Here is an 18,556-nt window from a genome sequence, read left to right on the forward strand (position 1 = left end):
AGTTAAAACCAAAAGAAAGCGCATAATCGATTAAAACCTAAAACACAAACACCTTGAGACTTGAGAGGTAGAGTCTCCTTTCCCCTTCCGCCATTTTCGCAAGCTTGTAATCAATCATATTTCACTGCTATCTCCTCTTCAAACTTCTGCTGTAATCGCCGCCATCTTCTCGCTTTCTTCAACTGGTATCTTCTCTATTTCCCCTCTTTTATTTTATTCCCTTCGTATTTTTATACTTCATTTTCATGTTTAAATTCAATGTTCAAGTTATTATATTAGGTTTACGCCCCGTCCCGCCCTATTATTTAATTCAACTACGCTGTAGCTTTACTTTTCGGGTTTTCACGTTTTTGTATCAGGCCCGATCCTGAGGTTTGTGGGACCCTAGGCAAAAGTGTAGATTAGGGCCCCTTTAAAAAAAATACAATGTATGATCATTTTTTTTTAAAAAATCACTAATTCTATTACCCGTGAAATTCAAGGGACTATCTATGTTTTTACGTTGATGGTGTTTTGTAAACCCGGATTCGTGATTGATTGGGCCTTGAGGAACAAAAAAAGACTCGTAAGAAAAAACTTTTATTAATCAATAGGTATATTGCCATAATATATCGTCAAACATATGTCATGTTTATGACCACAATTTACTAAATTTTATCACAAATTACTAATATTTTGCTATGAATATTGTTACGTTTATTAATCTTTTGCCACGATTTTTGTTATTATTGTTGTTTGTCTTCAATATTTTGTCTTTATTTATTATACTCCCTCCGTTCCGGTCATTTGTTTACCATTTACTAACTTTAAACCCATGCAAAAATTACACGGATCTACTCATTCATTTTATTTGTAAAATCTAAATAATGAATGAAGATTTTTACAAAAAATGCACAAAGTTCTGACTGAATAATGTTTTATCAAGATTTATTGATAAAAAAAGTATACAATTTGTATACGAAAGTTTTGTCTATATTTATGTTATATTCTAAAAATTAGAAAAAAAATATTCACAGATTACTCGTATATTCTATGTTATCTTCGATACAATCATATAAACATAAAAGCTCAATATTCTCTCTCTTAATAAAATTAACTGCCCGACAATTAATACCAACAAGTAGTATATAATAATAAATATTTTAAATTTTTGTTAATTATCTTCTTTTAAAGTTGATTATTAAATAAAATTAACCGCCCGACAATTAATACCGACAAGTAATATATAATAGTTAATTATCTCCTTTTAAAGTTAATTATCTTAAAATGAAAATTTTAAAATAAAGTAATAAATGTTTTTACTTTTTGTTCAACAATTTTAAATTACAATTGTAATATTTGAGTTCTAAAGTCATATTTAAGTTTTTTTTTTGTTTTTTTTTTGTTTTGAGTTACAATTTACATTTGCAATTAAAGTAAATAATGCATTAGGGTCAATTGGCTAGGTAGTTATTACCGTATGTATGATATATTTTCTTGGTAATTAAATTTGAGTCAATACTTTGTCTTGTTAGGCAGGGACTTCAAAAAACCAGACTTACATATCAAATAAAAGGATTCAGATGAATAAAACAAAATTAGTAAAAGTGAAACTCCCTAAATAGTTGCGTATCCGTGCAAATTGTTAAACCTATTTTTTATTTAGTCAAACTCATTTAGGTTTGTAGAACCCGTGCAAGTTTAAAATGATTTTGCTCCGTACACGTTTAAATTTAAAAAATTAACCCTTTTTTTGTTTAGTTTCGATTGTTAATTAGTGAAAATTGCACGGATATGCACTTCAAACATCATTAGTGAAAATGTCTTACAATAAGTCATTGTAAAACCATCCACAAACTACATTGATGCCCTTATCACTTAACCATGTTAAGTAATGGAAGTTTTATGAGGTTAAATAATGTAAAGTTATACATGGTTTTTATTAATGCATGTGTAAAAACGTTTTATAAAATAATTAATATTTTTTAAAAAATGGGCTCATTCAAATAAAATTAATGGGCGTAAGCCGTAAGCAATCAGAGTTCGAGCAAAATTCGCACGACCCAAATACCAACTACAATCTACAAAAACTATTTATTTTGACCCGCCTAATAAAAAAATCTAAAAATACACACAATTACTCTCCTCTTATTCCTTCACCGTCTTAACCTCACACTCTGTAAAAACGTTTTATAAAAGAATTAATATTTAAAAGAGAAATGGGCTCCTGAAGCAAAAATTAATGGGCATAAGCCGTAAGCAATCAGAGTTCTGGCAAAATTAAGCCCAAGTGTGCGGGCCGGGCTACAAGTACGGGCTTATTTCATCGACCCAAACCTGGCCCGTCCGGGGTTAAAGCGGGCTTTCGAGCCAATTCGGGCTAAATTTTATTTGTTTCTCTTGAAATAAGTTTAGAAATCCCCATTATGAAGTTAGATACTTTGTGTATTTGTTATCAAAATTTTCGTAAAGAATTATGTGATTTTTTCAAGTATTGTCAATTAAGTAGTAACCTAACGTACATTTTATGAACCTACTGATATAGGTGATCCATACAAACTAAATGCAGAATTTTTAGTAGTGTAATAATATATTTTAGTGCGGTGCTTACTGTATGTTGTTGTAGTGTTATAACTGATTTGATATTTGTTGTTCATTAGGCTAAAAAATACTGACTTAGCACGCCGATAATGGTAAAGAATTTATCGGCACTAGTGTGATACAAAATCATTAGCTCATTTTTTATCATTTAAATACTAGTAAAGGAAAATACTAAAGCCTTATCAAATTAATACATGTAAACAAGTGACTATGACTTATTTACAATACAACAATTGATTGGTTAATTATTTTACTGAATGCTTATTAACATTCTTAAATTTTACATATTCGTAAATTTTACAATGTTCGAGCCGTGCCGGGCCAAAATCCGGGCATAACGTCGGCCCAAACCCGGCCCTATTATATTTAATCGGTCATGGGCTTCGAGCCGTTGGCTTTTCGGGCCTATTAGGCCCAAGCCTGGGGGAAAATCGGGTTGGACCGGGTGGGGCTTGGGCCATATGATCAACTCTAAGTAACACACATGGTTCTATTTTCTAGATTAGGATCCTTACAATTTCCTTCTTTCAAGCCCCATTTAATAATAATTTCCCTTCTAACTTTCATTTTACCTTTACTTTTATGAATATTTATGAATAAATTTAGGATCGTTAGATGTTTGGAGAAAACAATCTCAACCGAATGATCAATGTACTAAGCTCCCTCTCGCTCTAACAATTTAGAAATAGAAAACCTTCTTAAAAGCAAAAAAATCTAAGACTTAAAGAAATGGGTGTAGCAGCCTCCTTCCAAAGATCTTCTTCATCCCTATTCTTTAATCTTCATTCTTCATAGCCATGTTCCTCCTTCAAGATGAGGTAGATCCTAGTCTCTTATCAAGTTTTTTTCAAAAAAATTCAGCCATTTTTCTTGATTTTATCCTTCTTAAAGATTAGACTTTAATTTGCTCTCCACTTTAGTCTGGGATGGCATTTTTTAGTCACATATCTTAGTTAAGGAAAGTTTAAATTAAGGATTTAATAGCAATATTTATCGATTTACCTTTGTAAATTGAAGTCATTGTTAATTTTTTCAGAATATTTCAGCCCTTTTTCTTCATTTTCTCCTTCTTAAAGATTAGATTTTAATTTGCTCTCCAATTTAGCCTAGGAGGGCATATCTTAGTTAAAGAAGGTTTAAATTAAGGATTTAATATCAATTTTTATCGATTTATCTTTGTAAATTGAACTCATTGTTCATTTTTTTTCAGAATATAAAGTTTAGCTTTTTGATGAATGTGTATTGAAGTTTTTAATCCTTTTGGACGCGTAAAAAAATCTGGTTTTTAGGTTTCTTTGTTCCTCCTTTTGTGTTCTTTACGCTTTGGTAAGGTAACTTCTCGGCTCTTCTATTTTATCATAACTAGGTTTGGTGTCCTTTTCCCGTGCTACCTCTATTTACCGTTAAATTTTATTTTCAATGAAATAAAGAGTTGTCTAACTCACACGTTTACTATTTGTAATATATTTTTCTACGGCATATCTTGTAATTATGATGAAATGTAAAATTTATTTTCAAATTATGAGACACGTTCACTACCCCGCTATTAATATTATTACTTTCACGACATTCTTTCTTAATATCGTTACGTTCACTACTCTCGTGGGTTACTATTGTTTCTTTTACTAATTCCTCTATTTTTTTTCTGTTAAATTCATTATTCCCGATAATTTTATTCGGCCTATATTTAAATAAATAAAATATTTCATTGAGTCGATTGATTATTTAATTGTTCATACTTTTTCTCATTGTTACCACTGTTACTTTCACTACATTCGTAGTTACTTTCACTACTCCCACTATCATTATTATAATCATCACTACTCGACTCACACATTAATACCGTTAATTTTATTAATCTCGTTGCTGCTACTATTACTTTTACTACATTTAATTTAATGTATAATTCTATGATGAAACCAATTAATTCCATAACTGGGGCATGTTAATTTTAAGGAAAATCACTATATACTTGTGTTTTCTAAATTTAATTACTTTAATTTAATGTAATTTCCATAAATATTCTTCATCGATGCATCTTTATATTATACTTTTAACCAAAACTATATAATATTTACATTGAGGTCCCTTTATGAGGTCCATCACACGGTGTTATCGATTTAAAACTATATAATATAATTAATTTGTATAGATTTATTTAATTACATTGAAGTCCTTTGCTTTATGGAATTAATATATAGTATTGATGAATTTGTTTTGGGGGTTTTAAAGTATCCGACTTTTCAGACGAGAGTCTCCTTCTTTGTACCCTTTCTTATCATGGTTCTCCGTGGTAAATGAAAATTCTTTGAATTTTGTTTACCTTTCTCATCCGAAAGGATGGTATAGGTTAATTAGTCAACCTAATTTCTTTACCTTAAAAAAAAAAAAAAAAAAAAAAAAAATCAATGTACTAACTACCAAGTGGAATCGAATATGGACTCTTATTTTAGTGTCTTTCTTTACTAAAATCCCAATTCTTTGGTTGAACCCAAAACCCACCTCTAGGCTCAAACCCTAAACGCACCTCTAACCATAAACTGAGATTATACGGCAGCCGACGACGATAGTGACCGGCGAAGACGACGACGACCAGCAAGAAGGATAAATCCCTCTTTTTTGTATTCCTATTTCGAATCCATCAATTATTTAGTAAGTATGATTTTAATCTTTTTATTGTTTTTAATTTCATATGCTTATTTGAATTGAATCTCATACGAATTTGCTATTCAGTTTTCTATTCAAACGAATTTGCCCTTAAATTAGTACTGTATTAATTTGCTATTCAATTGATATTAATTTGTTCTTAATTTCATATGTTTCGTCTGATTTTACTGATGATGATTTGTCGAAGAGTGTGCTAGTTAATGAATGAATGCTTTAAACTTTGAGCTTTGCTTATTTGATTTTCAGGGATAATGTACATGTGCTAGTTAATGCAAGTGAAATCAGTGGTGTTTGAATTTTATTTTTGCGTATACCTTTCCAATTACAAAAAAATGCATTAATTACTCTAGATAATTGTCCTCTTATTCTTTTGAGGTAAATCCAGTAGAAGAATAAGAAGATGGTGGCCGAAATTGGTAGTGAGAGAAGGATAGTGTCATAATTTGGAGTGGGTATAATGCAATTCTTTCGTGTAGCGGAAGAGGCTTTGTGGATTTTGGGATGAGCCATGCCGGGTTTTGGGCAAGTGGTTTGCTGCTTTCGCTTAAAAATAATATCTACCATGAGGGGTTGTGGCCGAATTTTAATAGTGACCAAAGGAGTGGTGGTCGAATTTTAGTAGTGAGATAATGCAATTTTGGTGGTAATTTGGCCAAGAGGCTGGTGGCCAATAATTTTGGCGTTGGTTGACCAAAGGAGTTGCGGCAAAACATTAATAGTGGGTTTGTGTAAGGTGGATTAAGGGTGGTGGTAGTGGAAGAAGATTAACTCTTAATTAAGGCGTTAACTTTTATCAAGAGCCTCACCCTACCACATTTGAAGACCATCTCAATCAAAGCTTTAGGGTTATGATCGACTCAATAAGTTAATCAGTGATCATATATCTTATATCTTGGGCCATTGAAATTAAGAAACCGTTGCTTAGGAATTAGAAGATGAGTTTTTAAATTCTAAATTTCCAATTAAAAAAGCAAAGAGTTGGGAATTCGGGTCTTAGAAAAAAAAAAAAAAAAAAAAAAAGAGGGTAGAGACTAGAGAGTCAGGGTGAGAAATTAGAAAAGCATTGCTTCGTTTTTACTAAATTAGATTTTTTTTCTTTTCTTACCACTATTATTATTTTAAAACTCTGAACAATGGGCCCCTTTCTAGCCTGGGCCCTAGGCCGCCGCCCCTCCAGACGACCCTCAGAACCGGGCCTGTTTTGTATTCCTCTTTTTAAGTGTTTAAGACGCCGAATTGTTTATTTTTTTTTTAATTAGGGTTTGTAGGATGAAGACAGTGTCTGGGAAGGTACTATCTACTCAACCAATCTCTGTTTCCAGAGCTGCTAAATTGATTTCTGCTTTTACGGCTTCTGATAATGAAGCGTCCCCTGCGTTTTCTGCCTATCTAAGGCGTTCTTCTGCCGCCTTTACTGAACTTGTTCACTTACACAAAGAGTGTAACATTCCGTTAGGTGAATCCCGGAATAAAAAGGACCGTTCTACTGGTTTTATTACTCTAGGGACTCCAATTTCGAGTAAAGTAACTGATGTTGGCTTAAGTATTGACAAGGCTACGGGGAATTTGAAAATGGGTGAAGGCAATGTGCTTCATGTACACAATGTTTCAAAGAAGTCGAAGAAAAACAAGGATCAACCTAGTAGTGAACATGATGTGATTAATGAGATTGGAAACCGACATGACAGTGAGGTTATAAAGAAGATTGTGCCTGACGTAGACGGTGGTGCTGGCAAGAAGTCGAAGAAAAAGAGGGGAAGTGATGTCAAGTGTGATGGTGATCAAGATGCTATTGATGTGAGTGAGGGCAAGAATACAATGGGAAACCCTAATGCAATTGAAGAGCTGAAGAATGATTTGCCTGATGTAGGTGATGTTGGCAAAAAGTCCAGGAAAAAGAGAGGAACGGATGACCATGTCGCGGTTATTGACAATGATCGATCTCATGATGCTATTAAGGCGAATGAGGTAAAGGATGAGATGGGAAGCCCTAATGCAAGTGGTGAACTGAAGAAAAAGAAGAAGAAAATAGATAAACTTGGAAAGGAAAATCCTGTTGTTGCTTCAGAGACTGTACAGGAAGTTCAGCATCGTCCTCATAGACCAGATGATGGTATTGGAGAAGCAGTTGGTACTGTGCAAAACATTCGCGATGAGCGAAAGAAACATAAGAAGAGTAAGGTGAAGGAAGTGAAGGAAACTGAGCACAAGGATGATGGAAATGTAATGAAGGAAGGAAAGGTAGAGAGTAAAAACGATGTCAGTGACGGGAAAAAACATAAGAAGAAAAGAAGCCATGAACCTGAAATAAGAGAGAATGGGTGCAGTGTTGAAACTGAAGCAGCAGACAAGAAAGCAAATCGTAAGAGGAAGCATGAAAGGGCCGCAGATGGAGAGTTAGAAGGCTCACATGAGGCTGTCAGAGCAAAGAAAAAGAAATACAACCATTGAAGTAGATGATTAACCTAGGTTAGTTTTCCTCCTATGTCATATCATATTAATCTGGTCATCTTCGTGATTTTTATTTCTAGAATGCCTTCCTGATATAAGAAATGACTTATGATACTGATTAGAAGGTGATCATATCCTGCATTGATGATCTTGTGTTTGTTTCAAATTGCTTTCTGGCCATGTTATTTTAAAGACATCTATCTGTGCGTTTGATTTACAGTCCTGTGTATATCAGATTAGCCCTAGTGTGTCAGTAATTGATGTTTATGATGGAACTTATTATGTATTATTATGATTATGATACAGTTCCTCATGGTTGTATCAAATTACTAACTTTGAAGATTATGATGCACTTTTATGATGATTACTAGAACTCATCTTAAAGGTGCACAATATTGCAGGCATCAGTGCATCACAGTAAGTATAATATCTTACAAGTGACATTTTTCACTTCTTTTTTCTTTAGGAAACGTTGAATCTAAATACCTTTTGATCGTCCATTTATGAAATTGTGCTATAAGATTAACCCCAGTGTGTTCGTCAATTTGTTTAGCACGAACTTATGACATAGTTTATGAGTTCCTCGGGTTGTATCAAATGACCTATTTTAAAGGTTATATAATGCACTATTATGACAATTGTCAGAACCTGATTATCAGGAAGCAGCGTAAGGTTGCACAATTGTTGTCGATTTCATAGTAGATATGATATCTTACAATAAATTTGTCTATCTCTTACATCTTTGATTCTTTTTTTTTTAAGGAAACAATGAATCTAAATACCTTTATGGGTGGGGTGTTTGGTTAAGTGTTTTGAAATAGACCGAATAGATTTATCAATTGGAATTAAATATTTGATGAATTGGAAATCTATTCTAGAGCCCAGGATTCCCATTCCCAACTCTTTAACCAAGTTTCTAACTCCATTGCCCCTTAGACTGTGAAAGATTATCAAATCAAACAACTATGAAGTGGTATGGGGTTCTAAAACCTTTTTGAGCGGTATGAGGTTCTAAGAACTTTTGATAGTCCATTTCAACTAGAACATATTTTGATACATTTCTTAAGGATTGTATAATGACCGATTTTGAAGTTTATAATACATGGTTATGACAATTATTGGAACATAGTCTAGAATTTCTTGGAAATTTTGAAGAACCATCGTAAGGATGAACAATGTTGTAGGCATCATAGTAGACTTGCAATAAATTTCTGCCTCTTTGGCTATCTCTGAAAATTTTCACTTCGTTCTTCTTTAGGAAACACTGAATCTAAATACTTGGATGGTCCATTTATGAAAGTATGTGGCATAAGGTTAGCCCTAGTGTGTCCGTAAATTCTTATACATATCCTAGGGATTATATCAAATGATTTGATTTTGAAGGTGGTAGAATTGTTTGAAAATTTTCAAGAAGCGTCATAAGGGTTCATATTGTTGTAGGCTTCACAGACCACAGTACATATGATCTCTAGTACATAACTACATATGATATGTTACAATAATGGAACATCTTTAACTTATTAAGGAACCAGCGGATTTAAATGCCTTTAGATGGTCCATTTCTGTAATCATGTGGCATATGATCCGTCCTAGCGTTCCCATCAATTTATGTTACAACCCGACGACATAGTTCCCCTGGATTGTATCAAATTACCAACTTTGAAGGTTACACGATTATGGCAATTGTCGTAACATAGTGCTAGAATTGCTTGAAATTTTGAAGAAGCATCGGAAGGGTGCACAGTATTGTAGGCATAAGGCATCACAATAGATGTGATATCAAACAATTAATTTGGCTATCTCATACGTCTCACTTCTCTTTTCTTAAAGAAATGACGAATCTATATACCTACAGATGGTCCATTTCTGAAACCATGTGACATTAGAATGGTCCTAGTGTGTCTGTAAATTGATGCTTATATTCTAACAAGGTTCCTAGGGATTGTATAATTTGTATTAAAATTTTCAAGAGGCAGCATAAGGTGCACAATATCGTAGGCATCATAATATGGTATCTTACAATAAATATCTGCGCACGGGAGACATCTTTAACTTCTTAAGGAAAGCCAAATTTGAATACTTTTAGATTGTCTATTTCCGAAATTATGTGGCATATGATCAACCCTAGTGTGTCTATAAATAATGTTAAGAAGTCAAACTATTATGACAGTTCCTCAGGATTGTATCCAATGACCAATTTTGAAGGTTATACAGGTTATCGGAATATAGTGCTAGATTTGCTGAAATTTTTTTAAGAATCATCGTAAGGGTGCATAATGTTGTAGGCATCACAATAGATATGAATATTATACCATGAATTTGTCTATATCAAGCATCTTTCACTTTCTCTTCCTTTTCAAAGAAACGGCGATTCTAAATACCTTGAGATGGTCCATTTATGGATCCATGTGGATAACAATTGCCGTACTGTGCCTAGAAGTTGATGCTTACAACCCTATTTATTCTGACATAGTTCCGCAGGATTTTATCCAATGACCGATATTTGAGGTTATTGTACACTGTTGTGACGATTTTGCAACATAGTGCTACAGTTCATTGAAAATTTTCTAGAAGCATCGTTAAGGTGCAAAATTGTTGTCGGCATCACAGCTGATCTGATATACAAGTATATAATACTAAATTTGTCTACCTGAAACATCTTTCACTTCTCTCTTCTCAAGGAAACTACGAATGTAAATGCCTCTAGGTGGTACCTTTCGGAATTTTTGTGGCACATGAATAGACCTAGTGTGTATAAATTGATGTTTACAACCCGGACTTGTTGACACAGTTCCTCGGGATTTTATTAATGACCAATTTTTTTTTTTTTGAGAGAAACCCATCCGGGTTAATGCATTTCATGTAAATCGAATACAGCAATATCAGCAATGTCTTGCGGCAGGTCAATAGACCAAGCACGCCTGCCAATCGACCACGGATACACATGGGCTAGCTCGTGTGCCACCCTATTACACTTCCTACTTGCGTAAACAAATTTAATAGAAACAAAATAAGGAGCTAACACCCATATCGCATCATAAACAGCAAAGAGCTCTGTTCGGCCTTTCCTCCTATGCTTCAAATCCTCAGCTACGCCTAAACAGTCCGTCTCAATGATAACCTTCTTAATCCCTGCCTGCCTCGCCTCTTTTACCCCAAGCAACACCCCTTACGCCTCCAAAACAGTAGGATCCCCACCACCTCACCACCTCGCTGCTGGACTGTCACGCCCCAATTCACCACCCCATCTGCGTCTCTACACACAATGCCCCATGCCACTCCATAACCCTCTCGAATACCCGCATCAACATTGATCTTGGCAAACCCGATCTCCGGTTTTTGCCAACCCAGCCTTGCTACACCTCCCTCCTGTCCAGTGGAACAATCCTGCACTTCCTCCCTCATTTCCCACATTAAACCATTAACTCTTTCCAACACCTTCCCCTCACACCACAGTCCGTCATCAAATATCAGTTTGTTACGCCTCTCCCATATGGCCCAACTCCCAACCATGAGTTTTATCCATTGGTCACCATCAGCGTCCTGCATCATCACTTCAACCCACTCTCGCACCCTCTCAAACCACACACTGTCCAAAATATCGAGACCCAAGCCCTCCCAAATACCTCCATTCCACCCGCAGTCTCTAATTAAATGCGAAAGATTCCTGGTCTAGAATTGCATCGTGGGCGGAAGCATCGATCTCTTTAATGCGTTTCGATATATTCAAATTGGTCGCTAAAGCTTCATGGCACAGCTGCCAAAAGAAGATTTTGATGCGCGGCAACACCGGGGCCTTCCAAATCTTGTTCCACAACCACCTGTCTCGTATATGGTCTGATTGTTCCCCCGGCTTGCTCCGTCACAGCTAATAGTCGATACGCAGATTTAATCGAGTAAATACCATTCCTTTCGGGGTCCCAACACCAATCATCCTCGAAATTGTGCTCGGATAGCCGGATTTTCAGAACTCGCTCACTTTCAAAAGGGAGAAAAAGATCATGAACAGTTTCATAGTTCCAGCCGGACCCTTCTGCATTCATCAGATCAGCCACCTTCAAAAGCGGACTAGAATCACCCCTAGGAGAAATAACTTTACGCGAGCTCGTTCCTGGGATCCAGGGATCAGTCCATACGAGAGTATTGAGACCATTACCCACACGTTTCCTTATGCCCATGTCCATGACAGCCTTAGCACCAAGAATACTCCGCCATGTATAGCTTGGATTGGTACCAATTTCTGCTTCCATAAAATTTGAATGAGGGAAATACTTACCTTTGAGCACACGGACCATCAATGAGTCATCATTAGTCAATAACCGCCACGCTTGTTTACCTAACAGAGCCTCATTAAACTTATTAAAATCCCGGAAACCAAGTCCTCCCTCGGATTTTGACCTGCACATACGGTTCCAGGAAATCCAAGCCATCTTCTTTTGTCCTTGGTTCGAGCCCCACCAAAATCGTGTCACAATTGATCGTAATTCCTCACAAAAATTAGCCGGTAACTTAAAAATACTCATCGCGTACGTGGGAATGGATTGAGCTACAGCTTTAATCAAGATTTCCCGACCTGCTTTACTGAGTAAAAGTCCCCGCCATCCTTGTAATTTCTTACTAATTTTATCTCTAACAGTTTTGGTGATTACTGCCTTCGAATGTCCCACTGTCGTTGGCAGCCCGAGATATTTCTCCTGCATATTTACTACACGCACTCCAAGGACCGCAGCCACCTGATTCCGCCTACTCAAGCTTGTCCCTTTACTGAATGATACCGTCGTCTTATCCTTATTTACCAACTGTCCGGAAGCCAACTCATATACATTAATAATGTTCAAAATCTCACGAGCTTCAGAAACATTTGCACGGGTAAAACATATACTATCGTCAGCAAAGAAAAGGTGCGACACCATAGGCGCTGTTGGTGCAACTCTAATGCCGCGAATGACACTCCTTTCCATAGCCCCTCTAATCAGACTAGAGAAAACCTCAGCACAAAGAATGAAAAGATAAGGGGACATAAGATCACCTTGTCGCAAGCCTCTTTTCGGTCTAAATTCGGTGGAAGGTTGGCCATTCACGAGCACGTTATATGAGACCGTCTTAACACACATCATCACTCGATTAATCCAATTAGGATCAAACCCCATCCTGCTCAAAACTACCTCAAGAAAACCCCACTCCACTCTATCATAAGCTTTTGCCATATCAAGCTTTAGGGCCATATGGCCTCCTCCACTTCTCGAGTTTTTCATATGATGAAAAAGCTCGAAAGCTACAAGAATATTATCTGAGATAAGACGACCGGGAGTGAACGCACTCTGATTTTCCGAGACAATTTCCCCGAGAAATCTCTTTAATCTATTAGCTAGAACTTTCGACACAATCTTGTAAACCACATTACAAAGGCTAATCGGTCTGAATTCACTCATCTTTTCCGGCTTAGTTGTTTTCGGGATTAAAACAATATGGGTCTTATTATAAGCAATAGGAAAAGAACCTCCATTAAGAATACCCAGCGAGGTACGGATAATCGAAGGACCGATTATGTGCCAATAAGTTTGGAAAAATAGTCCGTTCATGCCATCCGGTCCCGGAGCCTTTAACGGGTTCATCTGTTTTAGGGCTTCAACAATTTCATCACCAGTATACTCCTCCCTAAGCCCCTCATTCATTTGGCTAGTCACTCTTCCTGTCACTCCGTCGAAGATATTGACACTGATATCCGGATTAGAGGACCCAAAAAGCCCCTCAAAGTAATTCACAGCAACGTTTGAAATATTCATAATACCCTCCTGTACTCGACCTTCATCATCAATAATTCTATCTATATTATTCTTCCTCCTTCGTTGCTCTGCTTTACGATGAAAAAACTTTGTGTTTCGATCCCCTTCTTTGAGCCAGATAGCTCGTGATCTTTGGCGCCAAAACAGTTCTTCTTGCCGAATAAGTTTAGAAATAGCGTCAGTCACTTTCCTCCTTTCGTTCAGATTGTTACGAGTTCGTTCCCCTGCATTTAAGACGGCTAGCCTCTTACGCTTATTGTTGAGCTCCTTCATAAGTTTCCCAATATTCAGTCCTTTCCATTCCTGCAATTCCCTCGCACATCTTGCAATTGATGCAAGAACATCATTATTTTCCACATCCCAAGCCCTCCGAATAGCATCCTCACAACCCTCTTCTCCAATCCAAATTTGTTCAAACCTAAAGAGTTTCGTCTTCTTTTCAGCGCCATTACTACGTCCATCAAGGACTACTTTGATTGGAGAATGGTCAGACCATTCCCGGTCCAAGTGTATCAGCCGAGAATAAGGAAATAGATCAAACCACTTTTCCGTACCCATTGCCCTGTCGATCCGACTTTGCCTATTTGCCTCCCCTATTTGTCCATTATCAAAAGTGAACAAATACCCTTCTTGTACCAAGTCTCTAAGCCCACAATCATCCACAGCATTACGGAAATTATTCATTTGCCATTGGGGCCTCTCCCCCCCTTTCATTTCATTAGAGTAGAGAATTTCATTATAATCACCCAAACATAACCACGGCTCATCATATTGGGCTCCAAGTAAACGTAATTGGTTCCACGAAAGATGTCTATCATGAACAGCAGGCCATCCATAGAACCCTGTTACCCTAAACTGAAATCCCTCAAAAGAAACATGAAAATCCATATAGTGGATAGTAGCCGAAAGGAACTCGCATTTAATATCAGACCGCCATAGAAAACCAAGCCCTCCCGATCTCCCCATACTATCCACACTCATACCTTCATACCCATTTAATCTACTAACTATTTTCTTGAAATCACGACCACCCAATTTTGTCTCGCATAGGAACATGATGGCCGGGGCCTCTCTCCGTATGAGATTACGGAGACCACCTACTGCGTCGGGGTTGCCCAAGCCCCGGCAGTTAAGACTTAAGAGATTCATAACGCCCGGCGGGGTTGAGTCATCTCAACCTCCGCCTCAGGTGAACTGACACCCATGATTGTTTTAGATTTTTTAGTAGCTTCCACTCGTATCTGCTCGGTCTCCTCCCGTCCTCTTTTTTCCTTCACATATTTTATACTGCCAGTCTCTGTGTCCCCCTCCCTTACCCTAGGCAGCCTAGTCCAATTTCCACCTTCTTTACTATGGACTTTGCCCCCTGCATCCTTGTCACTCTTATTACCCTTATTAGGTAATTCCAAATCCCTATTAGGAGACTTACAAACCTGCTGTAGAGAAAGTTCACACTGCACCTCAACCTCCATCTCGCCATTCCTCCGTATATCACCCCCTTCTATAGCTCCAACTCCAACCTCGTTCCCTATCTGCTCAACAGTACCCAAACTCTTCATACCATCAACACGAGCACCATCTGACTCCCTCTGTTTCTTTTTCGAATTTAGGGCAATGCTTTGGAGTTTCTCTATCATCTTCTCAATAAACTCCCCTTCACGCTGTTTTGCATCAAATTCAAATTCATCATTCAAAGATCTCGCCATTTTCGCACTCGGGTTCACAGTAGTCTTGATGACTTTCCATGGCGATGCCCTTAACCCTTCATCATATTGCAGATCTTCCTCATCATAGGGGCCCTCATCACAATCCTTTTCCCCATGCCCAAGAATGCCACATCCATAACAAAATGTCGGCAGCCTCTCATATGTAACTCTAAAGGATAGCACCCTCCTTGACGGCATTCTGATCTCGACATTTTTCTTTAAAGACTTTCGAACATCATGTATAATTCGGACCCTAACAGCTTTCTCCATTTCCGGTAAAGGGGCTTCATCCACACCGACATAAATGCCAAGCTGATTCCCCAATTTTTCAATGTTGCTCGCATTCGACCGTCCTTTCAAAGGGAGGTCATAAATTCTCGCCCAAATAGGCAGAAGGTGCAACGGAGTCTCAGTCATTTTTCCGTCTATACAAGGTTCATCAAAACACCATACATATTTATCGAAATGCCATGGTTGGCCCTCGATTACCCGTACTTTATCACGTTCATTGGAAAAACGGAAGACGAAAATTTTCTCCTTGGCATCTAGTATGTTACCCACAATTGTCCCTTTTGGGTTCCACAGTTTAATCATGGAGTCGATCGCAGCCCTAACATTGATCGCTCTCGTCGACCATATTTTCCCTACCAACATTGGACTAGGATCGTTATTTTCAATCTCCTCCTGCCCAATATCCCAATCAAAAATCTATCCCTCCCTCTCTGAACAAACCCCTACAGGAGTCTTACCCTTACTCCTGGATGGTTCTCCCATAGCCGAACTATTTACTACAGAAACCACCCCCAACTACACCTTACTAGGAAGCCAAAAGACAGAATGAAACAGCAGAAACAAAACAAAGATCTTACGTACCGTTGCACGCAAGAGGAGCCTCGATCAAGAAGGAAGAAACAAAGACACACTTAGACGGTTGCTTCTATGGGAGAAGACGGTTACTAATGTAGAACTTCCATAGGAGAAGACGGTTATTTAGTTGTTATTCCAGAAATATATCCCTAACATGTAGGCATGTACGTGAGTCGTACGTGAGTACCCGTTTGCATGGCTTCTTCTGATCTTTAAGGTTCCCCCATCAATTTCTTAACTTTTTTTTGATTTTCTTCTTCTTTTAATTTGACCAATTTTGAAGGTAATAATATATATACAATTTTTACAGTTTGGAAGATGGTGTTAGAAATGCTTGAAAATTTTGAAGTGAAGCGTCATATGGCTTTTCAATTGTTGTTCGTATCAGAGTAGATCCTGGCAGAATGGTTATAGATACCATCCCATTATAATCTTTTGTGATGTCTACAAAGTTCTCAAATCTGAACATTCTTGTTTCTGGGTTCTGGTGCCCAAGTTGGTTATTTGCATGGTTATCAGATTCGCTATGAATACGCATACGCATACCGATTTGGATTCGCTCTTACAGAATGTGTATTATGTGTATTTTATTAAGCACATGATAGAATTCGTTCTTTAAGGATTCGCAATTCATAGGGTACCCAAGCAAATCCGGTAACCCGGGTTATTTGTTATGAGATTGTTCTCACAACTCTGCTGTTCTTATTTGTAATGCTTTTGGTTTGCAGAAATTGATTTTTTTTTTCAGAAAGGAACATATACTCCTGATTTTTTGAAATATTTTTTGTACGTTTTCAGTATCACCTTGCCATTTTGTACGTTTTTGTTCGAGTTTTAATATCAGTCTATATAGCTTTGGTTGTATGTCAGTTGTAACTTGTAGCTAGACCTGTCAAAAGCTGACCCGACCCGAAAACCGACCGTAACCCGACCCGTAAATAACCCGCAAATAACCCAGTGTTTTCAACCCGAACCCGAAAAATACCCGAACCCGAAAAATACCCGAACTCCGTATATAATAACCATAATAACCTTGTACACACAGAACCCCATCGGCTTGAGATTTTGATATTCAAGTAGCAATGACATTATTGTCATGTCAAATGGTTTGACGGGTTGGAACTTGGAACGGGCAAAGAAAGCCATTTCTACCTTGCCGTGTACCCTGTGTGGATGGCCCCTGTGTGGGATAGTCATCCGTTACCTTTATCTTAAGCTTATAGCCTTATAGGAGCCGCTGATTGGAAACCTGGTTTATCGCACACCGGAAGTCTTTAATGTCCTCTGTTGCGCCTCAAAATTTGTGTTGCCGGTTTATCTGAACAGAGGAATCATCCGTGTGATTTACGGACATTTTTTGTTCCGGAACCCTGAAATCCCGAAAACGGTTGGGTGTGCCGGTGTGCCACAAACCAGCATTCGCCGAAACTCGGATTATCGTGAAAATGTGTTAATGCTCGTTATTTGAGGCTGAAATCGAACTGGTTGATTCCTGAAATGAGCTCGGATGCGTGATTGAAAAACAGGGAGAAAATGAAACAGAAACACTTCAATTTAAGCCGTTCGAGAGGTCGTACCGGACCCTGTTTCTTTTCTCCTCGTTTTTCAATCACGCGTCCGAGCTCATTTCAGGAGTTAGCCTATTCTATTTCAGCCTCAAATAACGAGCATTAACACATTTTTCACGATTATCCGAGGTTCGACGAATGCTGGTTTATGGCATACCGGCACCGCCAAATGCCTTCCGTTGGTACTCAAATTTTTCGTGGCCGCTTTATCTGACCCGAGGAACTTATTATCTGATTTCCGGAGAATTTTGTTCCGGGACCCTGGAATCCCGAAAACCCGTGTATTATACACTTCAATTTGAGCCGTTCGGGAGGTCGTACCGGACCCTTTTTCTTTTTCTCCCTGTTTTTCAATCACGCGTCCGAACTCATTTCAGGAATCAACATGTTCGATTTCAGCCTCAAATAACGAGCATTAATTGATTTTTCACGATAATCCGAGTTTCGGGAAATGCTGGTTTGTGGCACACCGGCACCCCCAAAATGTCTTCCGTTGGTGCTCAAACTTTGCGTGGCTGCTTTATCTGACCCGAGGAACTTTCTATGTGATTTCCTTAGAATTTTGTTCCGGGACCCCGGAATCCTGAAAAATAGTGTATTATACACTTCAATTTCAGCCGTTCGGAAGTTCGCACCGGACCCAGTTTCTTTTTCTCCCTGTTTTTCAATCACGCGTCCGAGCTCATTTCAGGAATCAACCTGTTCGATTTCAGCCTCAAATAACTAGCTTTAACACATTTTCACGATAATCCGAGTTTCGGCGAATGCTGGTTTGTGGCACACCGGCACCCCCAAATGTCTTCTGTTGGTGCTCAAACTTTGCGTGGCCGCTTTATCTGACCCGAGGAACTTTCTATGTAATTTCCGGAGAATTTTGTTCCGGGAACCCGGAATCCCAAAAATCGTGTATTTATACACTTCAATTTCAGCC

At 37.7% G+C, this 18,556-nt stretch overlaps 1 protein-coding gene across 2 annotated transcripts; it reads left to right on the plus strand.

The window, feature by feature from the left end:
• The first annotated feature begins 5,024 nt into the window (after positions 1-5,024).
• LOC141591421 (uncharacterized) lies at positions 5,025-16,873 on the plus strand. 2 transcript variants are annotated; one of them, XM_074411735.1, is made up of 3 exons: positions 5,025-5,232; positions 6,507-7,716; positions 16,368-16,873. In XM_074411735.1, exon 2 carries the CDS (start codon positions 6,517-6,519, stop codon positions 7,696-7,698), a length of 1,182 nt encoding a protein of 393 aa, XP_074267836.1. In that variant the 5' UTR covers positions 5,025-5,232; positions 6,507-6,516; the 3' UTR covers positions 7,699-7,716; positions 16,368-16,873. The 2 variants fall into 2 exon arrangements, with proteins under 2 accessions (XP_074267836.1, XP_074267835.1); XM_074411734.1 differs by lacking the exon at positions 16,368-16,873 and having other exon boundaries at positions 6,507-8,008.
• The last annotated feature ends 1,683 nt before the right edge of the window (positions 16,874-18,556 follow it).

This window comes from Silene latifolia, chromosome 7 (assembly GCF_048544455.1).
Source record: "Silene latifolia isolate original U9 population chromosome 7, ASM4854445v1, whole genome shotgun sequence".
In the NCBI taxonomy this organism is placed as follows: domain Eukaryota; kingdom Viridiplantae; phylum Streptophyta; class Magnoliopsida; order Caryophyllales; family Caryophyllaceae; genus Silene; species Silene latifolia.